Source organism: Diaphorina citri, unplaced genomic scaffold, assembly GCF_000475195.1.
Source record: "Diaphorina citri unplaced genomic scaffold, Diaci psyllid genome assembly version 1.1 scaffold2185, whole genome shotgun sequence".
NCBI lineage: Eukaryota > Metazoa > Arthropoda > Insecta > Hemiptera > Psyllidae > Diaphorina > Diaphorina citri.
Window position 1 is genome coordinate 23,755 of NW_007379610.1, and position 17,952 is coordinate 41,706.

At 37.9% G+C, this 17,952-nt stretch overlaps 2 protein-coding genes across 2 annotated transcripts; both read right to left on the minus strand.

The window, feature by feature from the left end:
* Window positions 1-862: 862 nt before the first annotated feature.
* On the minus strand, window positions 863-9,589 carry LOC103518416 (glutaminyl-peptide cyclotransferase-like). The gene is made up of 5 exons (XM_008483479.3): window positions 9,481-9,589; window positions 4,136-4,402; window positions 1,867-2,022; window positions 1,256-1,484; window positions 863-1,023 (listed from the first exon to the last, which is right to left on the minus strand). The coding sequence occupies exons 1-5, from the start codon at window positions 9,559-9,561 to the stop codon at window positions 863-865; spliced, it is 894 nt and encodes a 297-aa protein (XP_008481701.1). The 5' UTR covers window positions 9,562-9,589.
* A 2,270-nt stretch (window positions 9,590-11,859) lies between these two features.
* Window positions 11,860-16,334, minus strand: LOC103518417 (THUMP domain-containing protein 1 homolog). The gene is made up of 3 exons (XM_026830215.1): window positions 15,317-16,334; window positions 14,033-14,196; window positions 11,860-13,383 (listed from the first exon to the last, which is right to left on the minus strand). The coding sequence occupies exons 1-3, from the start codon at window positions 15,675-15,677 to the stop codon at window positions 12,898-12,900; spliced, it is 1,011 nt and encodes a 336-aa protein (XP_026686016.1). The 5' UTR covers window positions 15,678-16,334; the 3' UTR covers window positions 11,860-12,897.
* Between the last annotated feature and the right edge of the window lie 1,618 nt (window positions 16,335-17,952).

Genomic DNA, 17,952 nt, shown 5'->3' on the forward strand with positions numbered 1-17,952 from the left:
AGAAAAGATGTCTTTTAATTGTATCTGCTATACGCTATACACCGGGGTGATGGTCTCTAGCTCTAGCCATGTTAAATTGGCTCGCTCGTCCTGAACCGCAGTCAACCATCGTGAGGACTTGTACTTGGTGTTAAAAGCAGAGAGAACCCTTTGAGGAACTGCCAGCTTGCTAGGCTGGTTAGGGTTAGCTGTTCTCCTCCCTGTTTATAATCCCACAGCCAGTCGTTCACGCCGGAATCATGTGCGTTTCTTTACAGGAAGAGTTCATAGTTTTATGTAAATACATTTTGTACATGAACCAATATTATTTATTCTGTGATAGTATGAAACTTTACAAAAAAATCTATGTATTTTAAAATGAATAAAAAAAATATACCTATATTTATTTTGTATTTTTTTTATACAAATATATAATCATTTCATGCCAATGACGTTCTATTTTATTATTATTATTCTATTAAATCAGGTTTATTTCTCAGAAATTAACGCGTTCGCCTGGTAAGGCAGCAACCAGGGAAAACAGCAACCAAGACAAGGAAGCTTTACACACCTTCAGGCACACTCTATTTGTCAAGGGTCTAGGTTTAGCTTGCCCTTGAGATCACTTTAATTTGAAGAAACTATTTACCTACCTACTGATGAAAATTTGTAATGAAACAAGAAGTTATATTTAATACGCATTTACTCTTCTTGCTTCTTCTTCCTAACCTTTTCCTATTTAAATAGGGTCGGCGTTTCCTGTCAGTCTCTTCCAGGCAGCCCTATTGTGTACCTCATGCCCTGTTAAATTTTTCTCACCCAGGTCTGGATTCACACAATCTTTCCACCTTTCCTTCGGTCTCCCTCGCCCTTTTCTCCCCCCTCACTTCCATTCTCTCAACTCTTTTTCCCTATGACCATAACATATTGCGGTCTCCTCTCCTGGATCTTTCTCAACTCTCAACACTTCGGTTACTTTTACCTTATTCCTCCATACGTACAGGGTGAACACGAAAAACGTTACCAAAAGCCTAGGATAGCTTCCTGAGGTCATTTCCAATAAAAAACCATTCTATAAACATTCGGAAACGGTATGAGCTAGAGCAGTGTTTCTTAATTAGTTTGGCCCGCGGAACCCTTTTCAAAAGGTGAACATCTTTGCGGAACCCTGAACTTTCAAGATTTACAAACCCACCTATCCTTAGGAACGTTGTTCCCGGGTAGATGGGCAATGTGCGCCGTTCTTACGATTGAAAATAAACGCCATAAATCTTACCTCGATAATAGAAAGGCAAATGATCATCTTCGGCCACAGGGAACGTGGACATCTCTCGGAAGTAGGTCAACTTCTTACTCCTATTTGAGTTGACCATGTTGAGCAGACCTCGAGCTGTGAGTCGACTCTCTATGCCGACCAACTGTTTGTACCACTTGTGAGTAGGCGGATAGTAGCTATAGAATCGGGGATTCGATGTGCCTAACAGATCGAGAAGTACTAGCATATCCTGGAAATTGAAAAACGAGTCAACTCTTAATAAATTGTAAGCTATGAGTCGACTCAATAAATAGTAAGTTGTGAGTCGACTTTCAATAGATAGTAAGCACTGTGTCGACTCTTAATAACTCGTACTAGCATATCCTGGAAATTGAAAATGAGTCAACTCAGTAGGTACAAAGCGGGACAACTCATGAGCTGTGAGTCGACTCTCCCTCGCCCTTTTCTCCCCCTCGCTTCCATTTTCTCAACTCTTTTCTCTATGTAGCTCTCAGGACAATTCCCCACTAACCTCTTCATCAAAATAACCAGCCCCTACTCTCCCCTCCTCACTTACCATTCTGTCAAGTTTGGTGAGTGTAGGTATTACCCCGACGTTCCCATTTACTTACCATTCTGTCAAGTTTGGTCAGTGTTTTACCCCGATGCTGAAGGTGACTACGTTCCCATTTGGCCGCTAGATGGCGTGCTCCCCAGATGGAATCCTCAGCTGACCATTCATTGAACGCTTCCTCACCGTCGAAGAAAATTAGATCCAGACCGAGATTCTGAAATAAAATACATAGAATTTTGAATTTGAATTAGGTACCTAATTCATTTTCCAAAAATAATACGGGCACGGTTGGTCCAGTGGTAACGCGCTTGCTTGCCATGCAGAAGGTCCCGGGTTCGAATCCCACCATCGACAAAAATTTGTATAGATAGGAAAAAAAGTTATAGAATGTTTTTTGTTGGAAATGACCTCAGGTAACGTTCACCCTGTATATACTACCCTGCTGTAAATAAAGAACTAACTAAATAAATGAATCAGTCAGAGTTTGTAACAAAAAACAATCGTACATTGCGTACGTAATACATCTTTATTGATTTTAAGTAAGTACATTAGGTAGGTATTGATATTGTGATGTATAAAATATAAGAACAAGGGCCGGGGGGCCTATTTACTAAACCACTCTGTAAACCATAAAGCTGTGGTTATAAATAGGGCTAGGCTCGGCTCGGATATGAAGAGAGAGAAAAATAATAATCGATGAGGTATCAATTTCTAAAAAAATCGATTATAAAATTTTGGAAATCGATTTTTTTTCACTTTTCATAGCCGAGTTGAGCCTAACCCTGTTCGTAACCACAACCTCATTGCAAATTTCAGTCAAATCCGATTTTCAAATATTCATAAATATCGGATCTGACAAAAAAAAAAAAAAAAAAAAATAGTTCCGATTCACCGCCGTTTTAATTTCGTAGCAATGAAACAACTGCTACATTAGGCTCGTGTGGTCTGTGTGTGTCGTAGCATGCCCATCCCGTAGTATGCCTCTCATTGGATGGGCGAGAAGAGACACAATACTTCCCATTTAGGTGCTGGGTCAACACGAGAACACCAGAAAGTTAGGTCACGGGTTCGATTCCCGCCGGAGGTGGATTTTATTCTCGTGATAAGGTTCGTTCTCAGAACGGCTGGCTTTATCCTGTCCTCCTTTCTTTATTCCATTTCGGGACGACAAGGCCTCCATTAATACAGTTCCCGCTATCAAACCTCTTAAAAACAAAAAACATGATAATGGTTTTATTGAATCATAGTTGATAAGAATAATAGTTGATACTGCAAGAAGATTAAGTGAAAAATGGGCGAAGTCGTATTCATGGGTATTGGGATGGCTGAAGGTGAAAGTTGAGATATCGGTGGTGAGGGCGATTTCAATGAGAATGAGAGATCTAACTTTACAAATTTTCTACGGGTTCTTTTTTTTAAATATAAACAAAATAAAAAAATGTCGGCTTTTAAAAAAATGCGGACTAGGTAAGTAGGTTTTTGTCATTAGGTAGTTAGGATGTCAAGGCCATCTCAGAGGTATGTAGGTAGGTACTAAATAGGTAGGGGCAAAGACCTAAGATGTTAGTCCCCTCTTAAAATAAATGTTCACAAAAAAAGAAAAAAAAAATAGTTAGGTAGGTGTGTAAAATTGGGCTAATTCAGGTAACTAGGTAAGTAGGTAGTTAGGTAGTAGGTGTTTCAAATGATGCTAACTCTGAGACATCCTTAAGATAAAAAGAGACCTGACTGTTATAAACCTTGGCTGTAAAATAAAACATCTAAAAATTTGTGAAATTCCCTATGAAACCATCACGAAAACGGCAAGTGTTCGAGTTTTGGTTTTTGTTCATGTTGCCAAGCTTAAAAATAGGAATATTATGGTTCTCAGCAACCTCAGTAGACCTCGAATCTAGAGGTTGGTGGTTCGATTCCGAGTCAAGTCATAAAATTTATCGAGGTCTTCTCATCGGGGGAACCACATTTTTTATAGTTAAAAAAATATAAAAACGTATCTGTAGAAATGTTTTAACTGGCCTTCGATCTTGGAAGTATTATTTATGCCAACACAATTAAAATTCCTTTTTTTTACGATTTCCGACGTTGCCATTATACCTATTTACAGGGGGGAGGGAGGGGGTAGAGGTTGAGCAGGGGGGCTCAAGGACGGATAAGAATGTCATTAAAAGTAAATGAAATATGACTTCATCAAGAATAAATTTACCCTAATACGAATTCATCTCATTAGTTACGAAATCGCCGGAACAAATTATACCTATGTTGTGCTTCTGATGAGCGTCCATAAAATGATATTTAACACCGATAAAATAAAGCGTTTTTTTACCCACCTGGTTTAACTGGCTGAGTTCCTGTCTCATGAGCCTCGCTATGTACAGTAGCATGGCACAGGGTACTGCCGAGTCCGTAGCCCCTATGAAGGGGGAGGCCATAATCTTCGAGTCATAATGACAGGCGAGGCTAAGTGCCCTAGGGGCGGTCGGGTTAACGTGGCCGATAATATTGGTGAACGTCAGACGGCCAAAGTTCGGGACGGTGTCGGAAAACGTGTCCGTCTCTACGTCCAGACCGCTGGATTTTAGTTCTGAGATGATGTACTGGAAAACAAAACAAATAATATTTTTACATTGATTTCAAATAAAATAGGAAAATGATTCTAATTGTGTTGAGTATGGTTAATTTAATAAGGAGCGTAGCGCTCCGCCCCCACCCCCCAAATCATGAAAATTGACAGCGCTATTTATTTTATTCGACATTTCAGTCTGACATCCTAAGATGAATTATGACCTATCAACACAAACATGTCGTTTTCCAGTTGCACTTGGATAAATCTGATGACTTGATTCGGGACTTGAACCCCCAACCTTCAGATCCAAAGTCCAACGCGTTAACCACTACACCGCGCTAACCGATAAACGCCCTTAAGGAAGTACTTTGCGGTCCTGGGGGGGGAAATCACTACACCACTGAGGTTGGTTGGAAAAATGAAAATATAGACCAAAAAATAAATAAATAAGTAATTTTATAATAACCCAAATCGAAATCAAAAGAAAGTGGAGAAGAATTGGATGGTGGGTGTAAAAGTTGATGAACTCAATAGACAGGAAACTTTCATCTAATGAAGAATAAACAGATTGGAGAGAGAAGGGACATACATAGATGAAGAGATTGGAGACGAAGAGGGGGAAGAGAGAGAGAGAGAGAGAGAGAGAGAGAGAGAGAGAGAGAGAGAGAGAGAGAGAGAGAGAGAGAGAGAGAGAAAGAAAAGGTGTATTTTTCAGGAAAGTGTTCACTGCTACAATAGAAAACGAATACAGCAGTAGTCAGTTTTCGAAATAAAAATACACCTAAAGTTACGTTGTTACAACGAGAGCTTTTATAACGAGCAATATACGCTGACAAGCTCTTCCTTGTATTTCGTTATATCGTGGATCTTCAATTGAATATTTTTCCAATGCCTTGGGTGGGTTAAGCGGGGAAAGTGTTCACTGCTCCAGTAGAAACTCACTAGAGCAGTAGTCAGTTTTCGAAAGAAAAGTACACCTAAAGTTGCGTTGTTACAACGAGAGCTTTTATAACGAACAATATAAGCTGACAAGCTCTTCCTTGTATTTCGTTATATCGTGGATCTTCAATTGAATATTTTTCCAATGCCTTGGGTGGGTTAAGCTAAAAAAAGAGTGGAGCGGAGAGCATAGCGCATCGAGCAGGTAGAGGCGACGACTTCAAACCGCATCGAAACACGAGAGCAAAAAGCTCTATGCTCTCCGCTCTACTTTGTTTTGAGTCTAAGAATTCAAGCGCTCGCCTGATTATTTAAATATCGCGGGTTCAAATCCCAACCAAAGTGTTAAATTTTATCAATTACCTACTTATTGTTTGTAACCATTTTCATCTACCTACGTTATACTCTACTTTGTTTTGAGCCTAAGAATTCAAGCGCTCGCCTGATTATTTATATGTCGCGGCTTCAAATCCAAACCAAAGTGTTAAATTTTATCAATTACCTACTTATTGTTTGTAACCATTTTCATCTACCTACGTTATGTTTAGAAATTTCGACATTTGCGACGACTTCAAACCGTATCGAAACACGAGAGCAAAAAGCTCTATGCTCTCCACTCTACTTTGTTTTGAGTCTAAGAATTCAAGCGCTCGCCTGATTATTTATATATCGCGGGTTCAAATCCCAACCAAAGTGTTAAATTTTATCAATTACCTACTTATTGTTTGTAACCATTTTCATCTACCTACGTTATGTTTAGAAATTTCGACATTTAAATACTTTTTGTTTATACTTATAAGTGTGTAATATTTATTTTAGCTATTCTTGTTTTTTATTTACCTTATTATGATTTATCAGCTTTACATTACCTCATATTTTCATTCCCTCCCTTTCTTTTTCCACCCAACTTTAAAGTTATAGCTAAACTTGTGAAGAATATGGATAGGTAATAAGAAGAGACCAGCAAAAATTGAGAAGTCAGTCTGGTTAGCTTAGAGGGTACCGTGTCTGCCTTTTTGTATTACCTCATATTTTCATTCCCTCCCTTTCTTTTTCCACCCAACTTTAATGTTATAGCTAAACTTGTGAAGAATATGGATAGGTAATAAGAAGAGACCAGCAAAAATTGAGAAGTCAAAGTCAGTCTGGTTAGCTTAGAGGGTACCGTGTCTGCCTTGCAAGGACTAGGTTGCGGGTTCGATTCTCGCCCGGGGCGGATTTTATCCTAAACAAATATAAGGTTTGTTCTCGGAACGGTTGGCTTTCTCCTATCCTGTCCTCCTCCCTTCGCTTTCAGGACGATAAGACCCTGGCAGTTACAGAGTTCCTTCTATCAATAAGACCTTAGCAGTTATCTTTCTATCAAACCTCTTAAAAAAAGTTGTTGTTGTTGTAGCGGCTTTAGCTTTCGCCGAATGGCGATAGCAGAATAAAGAAAAGATGTCTTTTAATTGTATCTGCTATACGCTATACACCGGGGTGATGGTCTCTAGCTCTAGCCATGTTAAATTGGCTCGCTCGTCCTGAACCGCAGTCAACCATCGTGAGGACTTGCGATGATTTATGTACTTACCTGGAATATTTTGAGTAGATTCTCAATAGTATTCATATCAAGGGCAGACTTGTTATCGGATATTATTCCCTCTATCAAAACCTTGGGAAACCCCCCATTAATTCGTTCGTTGAAAAAATCCCTGTTCAGAAACGTACGTACCTGGAATATTTTGAGTAGATTCTCAATAGTATTCATATCAAGGGCAGACTTGTTATCGGATGATTTATGCCATACACTGGGGAATGGATAGGGGATACAGTGTAGAACGTTCACATCTGAAATAACAAAGGATGTACATGAGCCAGCGTAGGTTGGAAGCGTCTGCCTTGTAAGCGCTAGGTCGCGGGTTCGATTCCCGCCCGGGGTGAACTTTATCCTGAACAGATCAGGTTCGTTTCCGAAACGGTTGCCACCCTGGCCCCCTTTTCTCGATTTCGGGACGAAAAGAAGTTATATTGTAATTTTTATTTGATATTTTAAGTATACATATTTTTCATATAGGTTGAATAAATTTCAAATTGAGTTTGCTGATGGACATATCTCTGGTGGACATACATTTACCTTCTTTTTTTTCTAGTTAAGCAAGGTCTTTTTACTGAATTGTTAGTTGTATGTATCAAGCGTGCCGGGAGGCGCGCGAACGTCAAGAGTTCGAAGCGCCGCATTTTCACCTCAACTTTTCTCCCACTTCCCATTAACTTTAAGCAAATTTTATTTGATTATTCTTTAACCCATCAAATATACGAGACCTTGTTTAGACTGCTGGGGTAAAGGGACTTTTCAGTCCTATTCGGGCAAGATAAACAAGGTATATTCTATTCTATCTCATGATTAATGAGATACATCCCCCAGCAAATAGGACATATTTTCAATTCCAATTTCGCTCCATTGTTATAGTTCCCTCTATCAAACCTCTTAGGGGGAAAAAAAAAATCTGGTGTGAACATCACACGACTTTCCTTATCCTATTAAATGATGCTTATTTGAGTGTTCTTTTACCCTAACTTTTACAATATCTCTAACCGTTTTGTCGCTATAGCTGAAAACCGCCAAAAAACGGTCGAAATCTGTCCAAAAGCGGTCAAAATACCGCCAAGCGCAGCAACCATCTCAACCAAACGTTTTGTGTTGCATCCTTGTCATATTTGTGAACTACATACCAAATTTCAAGTCTCTAGCTCTTACCATTATTATAAATAAATAAGAGTTTTTGAGGTATGTACTTACATTTTTGACGACTTCGTGGTTTTCCGATCCCACTCCTCTCTCTACCAGGATAGGATCTAGCACTGTGTTGAACTCTGCCATGTCTACTCTACTGGTAATCTCATCGATTTCTTCATCAGTTAGAGTACGCGCTGAGTGTTGACTCTGTAACAATACAGTAGAAACAGTACAATAGGATCTAGCATTGTGTTGAACTCTGCCATGTCTATTCTACTGGTAATCTCATTGATTTCTTCATCAGTTAGAGTGCGCGCTGAGTGTTGCTCTGTAACACAAACATGGAATTAGCATGTAGGAAAATTTTAAAAATGTTGCAGACTGAGAACAGAAATTTTTTATTCAGATTCAAACAAAGTCAATGAACTGAGAACTCCCCACCCCGCACCCTCTTCCATGCCCATTAAACTTTTAAAAAGACGGATGTTACACACGGTTTCAAGTTTCATGTTTGCAGCTTGCAGCAAAAAAACTCCCAAGTTCGAAGTTATGAGCTTTTAAAATGAAAGTAGGTACCTACCCTGTGTTCAATACAGGGTTTATACGCTTTCCCGGAATGAAATTCCATGACTATTCCATGACTTTTCCAGTAAATTAGGGGGCAGAGGTACTTAAAATCAGTAAGATTACCCCTTCATTTAAATAAAATATGCAATATGCAGAACGTCAAGGAATATGAGGGGGAACGCGCCGCAGGCCGTTTTTTGGAAAAAACTTGATATTCAATTTGAACATTTTTAATTTTTGACCGGATGACAAATTCCATGACTTTTCCAGGTTTTCTTTGAATTTGCACGATTTTCCATGACTATTTAGCCGATAGATGTGTTTGGAAAAACCTGGAAGAGACCTTCATCCAGCAGTGGATTGATAATGATACCTATTATCTTTTTAACAATTTTAGATATTATTTTATTTTCCTCCTTCTTTTTCTTTTCTTTAAATGACGTTGTACAATTGTATTCATTGAAATGTATTTTTAATGTCATATTATGTACAATAAAAATAAATTGAATTGAATTGAATTGAACTGATTTTCAGATTCCATGACTTTTCCAGGTTTTCCAGGTCGCGTATAAACCCTGCAATATTTACACACTCGAATGCGTACAGGTCCTCAATTCTTCTTCTTTTACTCAGAAGATGTTCTTATTATTCTTAGCTTGGAAGGTAGAGCACCTACCTTGTAAGCGCTAAGTCGCGGGTTCGATTCCCACCCGGGGCTAACTTTTTCCCAAAGGGATAAGGTTCGTTCTCGGAACGGCTGGCTTTCTCCTGTCTTGTTTTCGTTCTCTCCGCTTTCGAGACGAAAAGATCTTTGTTGTTACAATTCCCTCTATCAAAATTTCTAAAATAAATAATAAATAAGAGTTTTTGAGGTATGTACTTACATTTTTGACGACTTCGTGGTTCTCCGAGCCCACTCCTCTCTCTACCAGGATAGGATCTAGCACTGTGTTGAACTCTGCCATGTCTATTCTACTGGTAATCTCATTGATTTTAAGACCTTTGTTGTTACAGTTATCTCTATCAAAATTTGTAAAAAAAAAATAATAATAAATAAATAAGAGTTTTTGAGGTATGTACTTACATTTTTGACGACTTCGTGGTTTTCCGAGCCCACTCCTCTCTCTACCAGGATAGGATCTAGCACTGTGTTGAACTCTGCCATGTCTATTCTACTGGTAATCTCATTGATTTTCCCCTCTCCCTATTCTCTCTTCTTCTTCTTCTTCTTCTTCTCCTCCACCTCCTCTTCTCTATTTTCTTTCCACTTCTTCTCCCCTCTATATTTATGCTTCTCTTTCTTCTTCTTCTTCCTCTTCTTCTGCTTCTTCTTCTTTTGCTTCTTCTTCCTCTTCTTCTGCTTCTTCTTCTTCTTCCTCTTCTTTTTCTTCTTCTTCTTCTCTTCCTTTTTTTCTTCTTCTCTAAGGGATAAAGAGAAATTAAAAACAAGAAGAATATAAAAAAAAAATAGAGAGTAATACAATTCCATGGTACGTTTAGGTCCTTTATTAGTAGGTAGGTAAATAGTAGATGAAAGAGCAAGGAGGTACTTATTATTTTTTGTACACCATTTTCGGTTCTCAAATTTTCCTACGACGCCGGCTTTTGCGCCTGAGTGTTGACTCTGTAACAACACAGTAGAAACAAGAACCTCTCTGTAACAATACAGTAAAAACAAGAACCTCTCTGTAACAATACAGTAGAAACAGTACAATAGGATCTGGCATTGTGTTGAACTCTGCCATGTCTATAGTATTCTACTGGTAATCTCATTGATTTCTTCATCAGTTAGAGTACGCGCTGAGTGTTGACTCTGTAACAATATAGTAGAAACAAGAACCTCTCTGTAACAATACAGCAGAAACAAGAACCTCTCTGTAACAATACAGTAGACACAGGAACCTAGGTCACACAAATGTCGCTCCCCCAATACAACAGAACTTCATAATTTTATGACTTGACTTAGATTCGAACCACCAACCTCCACATGCGAAGTGCACCGCGCTAGCCATTACACACTGAGAAAAAAATCTGGTGTGAATATCACACGACTTTCCTTATCCTATTGAATGGTGCTTATTTGGGTGTTCTGTTGTAACATTTACAATATCTCTAACCGTTTAGTCAGTATATGGCTTAAAACCGCCAAAAAGCGGTCGAAAATACCGCCAACCGCAGCACCTTGTCACATTTGTGAACTACATACCAAATTTCAAGTCTTTAGCTTATACCGTTCCCGAGATATTGTTAAATTACACTTCATGTAATGATTTAAAATCAAGGCTAGAGCCCGTTCTCCCTTTATTCCCAATATAATGTTTAAGTCACCCATCCATTTATTGGCCTTGCTCGGCGTAGCTCAACCTAGGTGACGCTAAAATCGGTCTTTAAATAACGACTGAAGTGTTATCTAAAACTTTCTCGCTTTGAGTTCATAGGTCGTCGCGACAAATTTCAAGATTAGAGCTCAGAGCGGTAAATTCCGCCAAGCGTTGCACCGGTCTTAACCAAAAGTTTCGTGTCGCATCCTTGTTACATTTGAAAGATACATACCAAATTTCAAGTCTCTACTTGTTTCAGTTCTGAACAAACCAAGAAAGACCCTATACTATATACTTCAAGCTTTACTCATCACTTGGCCGAGTTGTAGGTATTGCTCGTCATTCAGATTGGAATCCCAAGATTTCTTTATGAGAGAAGTCTTGCCAGCCTAGTTAGCTAGTAAGGTTGTAAGGTAGCGCCTACCTTGTAAGTGGGCAAGCTTTATCTTGAACAGACAAGGATCGTTCTCAGAACGGCTGGCTTTCTCCTATCCTGTCCACGTTCTCTCTTCGATTTGGGGACGATAAAACCTTAGCAGTTACGTTTCTCTCTATCAAACATATTTTTTTTTCTTTTTTTTTTTATAATAAGAATTGCCAAAAGCAATCCATGAAATGAGGTCCGCGACTTGGTACTGTCTCGCTTTGTACAGCGCTAAAGACTTTAGGCACTTTATATTCATTTTCCTCATCCTGTAGGAAGGAAAGTAATGTAAGTAATGAAAAAAAAAAGTTCTTCTGTAGACATTCAAGTTTGATCCTTTTTCTGTTATCAACCCACACGTATGTACAACTTACAAGGCAAAGCTTTTGACCAGACAGAATTGTTTTGTGTGGGCGACTTTAACCACAGTAGGTACCTAGACTTGGGACAGTGATTAATGACATTGTCCGTGGAAAGAGACTTGTAAAGGGATAAAGAGAAATTAAAAACAAGAAGAATTATAAAAATACAATTCCATGGTACGTTTAGGTCCTTTATTAGTAGGTAGGTAAATAGTAGATGAAAGAGTAAGGAAGTACTTATTATTTTTTGTACACCATTTTCGGTTCTCAAATTTTCCTTCGACGCCGGCTTTTCCCGTCAGCCTCTCAAGTCAGTTTTTCGTCAGCCCTAGGGTGATCGCTTTTGGGCGGAATATTTGGTACAAATACCAAGCGGCAAAGCGCCCCCTGTTTCTCCTATTAACACTAATTAACTATTACAATTCAAATCTTAATTAAGTTCGTCATATGAACACCTGTCTCAACACAACTCAAACGTACAGGTTCACAGTTTGTTACCTATTTGATACACATACTAGGCTTGATACCTCTTGGTCCATAAAGGATTTTATGATTTTCCCACCCACCTCCTCCTCCTCTCATCATTTTTTTGCTAAATGAAATCTACAGGTACTTTTCTCTTTCATTTTTTGACACCTACCGATGTAGGTTCCTACAAAATGTACATGTATTCATAATCCATTACGTAGATATTATTACACGTATTACGTAGGTAGACCATAATTATTATTTTTATAATGTCAGACACATTATTCAAAGTAGGGAACTCTCTCTCTCACAAAAAAGAAAAAAAAAAAATCTTCCTTATCATCATCAATGTTCAATGTCTGGAAAAACCACAGAGATTAAAATAGAACCTACTTATCAATTAGGTACCTAGTACCTACCTACCTACCTAAATTACAATGATGATTTTGAAACAGAATGTACCTAGCTTGTACAAGCTACGAGTAAATTAAGTCTAAACATTTCATAACATGCTATTGCATTTCGTTATTTTTCAAAATCCATATGAAGGTAACCTACTATTTCCCTACCTACCTACTTTGGCCAGTGGTAGATGCAAGATTACTCAAGCTATTTAATATAAAAAAGTACCTACTCAGATAAAAGGTTTTTAATTAAATATGTAAATAAGTAAGTAAGTGTAATTTATTAATTCTGAGAAGTGTCATTTTCACTTTTATCTGTGTCCTATTGAACACCATCACCTTGATTGGTTTTGCATTTATCCTGTCCTTGAACTTCCTCTGTACCTTTCTCCTCTGCACCATTTTCACCAACTTCTTTGTCTTCCTGATCTTGTTTCACTTCTTCCTGGTCTTGAATAGTCTGGTCATTGGATTGTGTTTTGACATCTTTACTACTGTCACCTTGCACTTTGTCCTCAGGATATGTGATCTCCGAGAGGTTGTACTTCTTGTATTTGTAGTAGTGAGGCAGCACAGAAATACAACAAACACTCTTGATAACTTCAATCACAATAGTTAGAGCGGCTTGCTTCAAATCCACCGTGTGAAACATGTTCTTCTCCTTGACGAGAAGAGCGATGAATTCTATAACATTGCTCCTTTCAAGATTGTTGTTGTTTCTTCTATTGAAAACAATACAGTAGCTTGTCGGTTCTCCTGAAAAGTATTTGTCCAATAGTGGCCCAATAGCTTTTGTTATATCATCGAGATAAGATTTACATGTGACCTCAATAGGTACTAATCTCAAGAGATTGACAGTCTTCTGTTGCTTTGTTGTGTACAGATCTTCAACAATGGAAGTGCCCAGAGGGGGAGCACCCCCCTCCCCCAAACTTTTCACAAATGCAGTCCGATCGAATATTGAGCGCCGCAGGCGAAATTTTTCAAAAAGTATTCGAGGATTTTTGATTTTTTATTATTATAATTATTATTTATTTTTTTTAATTTAGTTAAGTTTTGTACAAATCTCAAAAAGCTTCCCGGGCCACGAAAAAGGTCTGGCGGGCCGATAGCCGATAGGATAAGTACGTACAATGGTACATACCTACTCCCAAGTACCTACTAACATACCTAAATACCTACTCCTTTAGACAAGTGCCTCTAAACTCTAAACTTTCGGTGGGGAGTGGGGTCGTGAAAAACAAGACCTTTATGACATGTATGTGGCCCAATATCATGAAAGTTATATGTACAGTGAAAGTATGCCTCCTACAGAATATTGTATTTTGGTTACATACCTACGCAAAGAAAGGTATTTTTTTTTTAAGAGGTTTGACAGAGAGAACTGTAACTGCTATGGTCTTATCGTCCCGAAATCGAAGAGAGAAGGAAGACAGGATAGGTGTTATATCATCGAGATAAGATTTACATGTGACCTCAATAGGTACTAATCTCAAGAGATTGACAGTCTTCTGTTGCTTTGTTGTGTACAGATCTTCAACAATGGAAGTGCCCAGAGTGACAGGATCAATGGTTTTGTCATTTATTTTAATAAACATGTTACCTTGAGCACCAAGCCAAGAGAAAATACAAAGAAGATGCAGTTTTCCCAAGAGATTTTTGTTGATTGAAAGGGAAAAAGAGAGATAGGGAGAAAGAAAGAGAGAGAGTAAGAGAGAGAGAGAGAGAGAGAGAGAGGAGAGGAGAGAAGAGAAGAGAAGAGGAGAGAGAGACGGAGGGAGGGAGAGAGAGAGGGAGTGAGGGAGAGATAGACATAGAGAGAGAGAGAGAGATTTTTTAATCTAACTTTTTACTTTTTCAGGAACTTTTATTTAAAAAAAAAAAAAATAGACTCTTCTATTCCTATTCTTGTTTCCCTTAGGTAAGTACCTTACGTAGGCAGGTATATTTCTTAAAAAGCCTCCACATATCTCCGAAGGCAAGTCTCAGAATATCTTTGTAAGCTTCATACCCGGGAAAAGTTTTCATTCTTTGAGTTCAATTTCAACATTTTCAACTCACTCACTCTCCTCTCTCTCATTTTTTTCTTGACTTCTTCTTCTTCTCTCTCTTTCATTTTTTCTTCTTCTTCCTCTCTCATTTTTTTTTTCTTTTTCAATCGAGGCGGCATTCAATTCACTTCCCACTCGCTTCCGATTAACCCATTATGCCCCTGCGGTTAAAACAAAGTTTTAGCCTTACTTTTAGTTTTAGATACGAACAGGAACAGGGATAAGGGAGAGAAAACAGGTACTTCTCTCAGTTATAGAAATACAGAAGGAAAAGGGATTAAAAAAAATAATAATAATAATGATAATAATAATAATAAAAAATATGTTTTATTTTTTCCATTTTATTTTAAAGGTATGATAGAGGGAACTGTAACTGCCAGGGTCTTATCGTCCCGAAAGTGAAGAGAGAAGGAAGACAGGATAGGAGAAAGCCAGCCGTTCCGAGAACGATCCTTATCTGTTTAGGATAAAATCCGCCTCGGGCGGGAATCGAACCTGCGATCTAGCACTTACAAAGGCAGATGCGCTATCCTTCAAGCTAACTGGACTGCCGGAACAGGGAAAAAAGTAAAAAGAGGAAACAGTAGTGACAGCCTAAGGAAGGGCTCTGTCTTACCTGCCTCGGTAGTGTTTGGTGTAGTGGTCAAGGCGTTCGCCTGGTAAACAGGAGGGCGTGGGTTCAATCCCAGCCGAGGTATGGAATTTTATCCTCGGTGGTGTTATCATCATTTTTTAGCTCGTTCAGTTCACTTTTCAGCTCATCTTCAATATCAAGTTCATCTGTGTTTGTTTGTGCTGTCTCAATTTCTTCAGGCTTCATATTTGGTTTATCTTCATTTAGATGTTCAACAGATTGACTTTTCTCTAAATATTCATTGAGAATATTGAACGCTTCTCGAGCACACTGATTTGCACTGTTTTTCTTCATGGTATTAAATGTACATAGAAAACCTTTGACACCAATAGGTAGGGTTCCACTGTTGGTGTTTTTAGACTTGTTATGATTGTGTTTTTTATATGGGTGGTACTTGTTACCATTGTCTTTACCCATTGTGTCTGTGTGTGTGTTTTTTATTATTATTATTTTTATTATTATTATTATTATTTTTACAAATTAATGGGCAGAGCCCATGTATTTAATCTCACTATTTTCTTGATAAATTACTATTTTCAATAAGTTTTTTTACTAATTTTTATTCACAATTTATTACTCAGGTAGGTATTTACTTATTTTTATTCATAAGGCTGTAGGTAATAAAAAATATTACAAAGGTCAGATACCTCTTTTGGAGCTAGTTATCACTTTGTCACATTTCTTTTAATAGGTAAGTCAAAGATAATTCAGCACTGATAAAAAATATGGAGAGGGAGGGAGGAGAGGAGAGGAGAGTAACCATTCAATCATTTATGAAAAATTGGTTCTCAAAACAAAGTACTTATGTACCTAGGCTCTTTTTTTCTCATTACCTACTTCCATGAAAGTTTGTTTACAATTCTTAAGGTAGGTAGGTGATATACACAGGAAATAAAAAATTACTTGTGGAAAGTGTGTGAATAGAGAACAAAATCAACAACTTCAATTTGAAGTCAACCATGAAAGGTCATGCAAGAAGAGACACTGATTCCAATGCTATAAAGCTCTATATTATAGGTACCTATTTACTTCATTTTTAAAAATAGGTAAATGGGTGAAACTCATGTAATCTCATATGATTTTTAGATTACAAAATGACCAGTAAACTTTGCACTTCGTCAATATTTTGATGTTACATCTCGAAATAGTGATTATAGTAAATCTTTTCACAAACGTGACCCTCCGAGCGCTCAAAGGGTTAATAGTCCCCATTAGTTTGAAAATAGATAGAAGTAGGAAAGTACAGAAGAAAAGTCAAAACATAAACATTACACTCTACGCGTGGGAGATCCGCCATAGCAATCTTGTGATTGAAAATAGAAAAACTTCATCTGAGGACAAGAAAACTGGGTGGAACAAGCTGGGCCCGTCCCTCCGGGAATTTTTAGCCCGTAGTTTATTCGATCGTGATTAAAGAATTGCCAAAAGCACTCCATGAAATGATGTCCGCGACTTGGTACTGTCTCGCTTTGTACAGCGCTAAAGATTTTAGGCACTTTCTTTTTATTTTCCTCATCCTGTAGGAAGGAAAGTAATGTAATAATAAAAAAGTTCTTCTGTAGACATTCAATTTTGATCCTTTTTCTGTTATCAACCCACACGTATGTACCTACAACTTACAAGGCAAAGCTTTTGACCAGACAGAATTATTTTGAGTGGGCGCCTTTAACCACAGTAGGTACCTAGACTTGGGACAGTGATTAATGACATTGTCCGTGGAAAGAGACTTGTAAAGGGATAAAGAGAAATTAAAAACAGGGAAAATATAAAAATACAATTCCATGGTACGTTTAGGTCCTTTATTAGTAGGTAAGTAGGAAATAGTAGATGAAAGAGTAAGGATGAAAGAGTTATTTTTTGTACACCATTTTCGGTTCTCAAATTTTCCTACGACGCCGGCTTTTTCCGTCAGCCTCTCAAGTCAGTTTTTCGTCAGCCCTAGGGTGATCGCTTTTGGGCTGAATATTTGGTACAAATACCAAGCGGCAAAGCGGCCCCTGTTTCTCCTAATAACACTAATTAACTATTACAATTCAAATCTTAATTAAGTTCGTCATATGAACACCTGTCTCAACACAACTCAAACGTACAGGTTCACAGTTTGTTACCTATTTGATACACATACTAGGCTTGATACCTCTTGGTCCATAAAGGATTTTATGATTTTCCCACCCACCTCCTCCTCCTCTCATCATTTTTTTGCTAAATGAAATCTACAGGTACTTTTCTCTTTCATTTTTTGACACCTACCGATGTAGGTTCCTACAAAATGTACATGTATTCATAATCCATTACGTAGATATTATTACACGTATTACGTAGGTAGACCATAATTATTATTTTTATAATGTCAGACACATTATTCAAAGTAGGGAACTCTCTCTCTCACAAAAAAGAAAAAAAAAAAATCTTCCTTATCATCATCAATGTTCAATGTCTGGAAAAACCACAGAGATTAAAATAGAACCTACTTATCAATTAGGTACCTAGTACCTACCTACCTACCTAAATTACAATGATGATTTTGAAACAGAATGTACCTAGCTTGTACAAGCTACGAGTAAATTAAGTCTAAACATTTCATAACATGCTATTGCATTTCGTTATTTTTCAAAATCCATATGAAGGTAACCTACTATTTCCCTACCTACCTACTTTGGCCAGTGGTAGATGCAAGATTACTCAAGCTATT

Coding starts and splice junctions, on each gene's coding strand:
- LOC103518416 (XM_008483479.3), bottom strand. CDS start 9,561: ATGGCAGAGTTCAACACAGTGCTAGATCCTATCCTGGTAGAGAGAGGA. Junction 1,485..1,866: donor TGACCAAACTTGACAGAATG/GTAAGTAAATGG, acceptor TTCAATTTCCAG/GATATGCTAGTACTTCTCGA. Junction 1,024..1,255: donor TTTGCCTTTCTATTATCGAG/GTAAGATTTATG, acceptor AAATGACCTCAG/GAAGCTATCCTAGGCTTTTG.
- LOC103518417 (XM_026830215.1), bottom strand. CDS start 15,677: ATGGGTAAAGACAATGGTAACAAGTACCACCCATATAAAAAACACAAT. Junction 14,197..15,316: donor GGATAAAATTCCATACCTCG/GCTGGGATTGAA, acceptor TTTGTATTTTCT/CTTGGCTTGGTGCTCAAGGT. Junction 13,384..14,032: donor AGGTCACATGTAAATCTTAT/CTCGATGATATA, acceptor TGTAAATCTTAT/CTCGATGATATAACAAAAGC.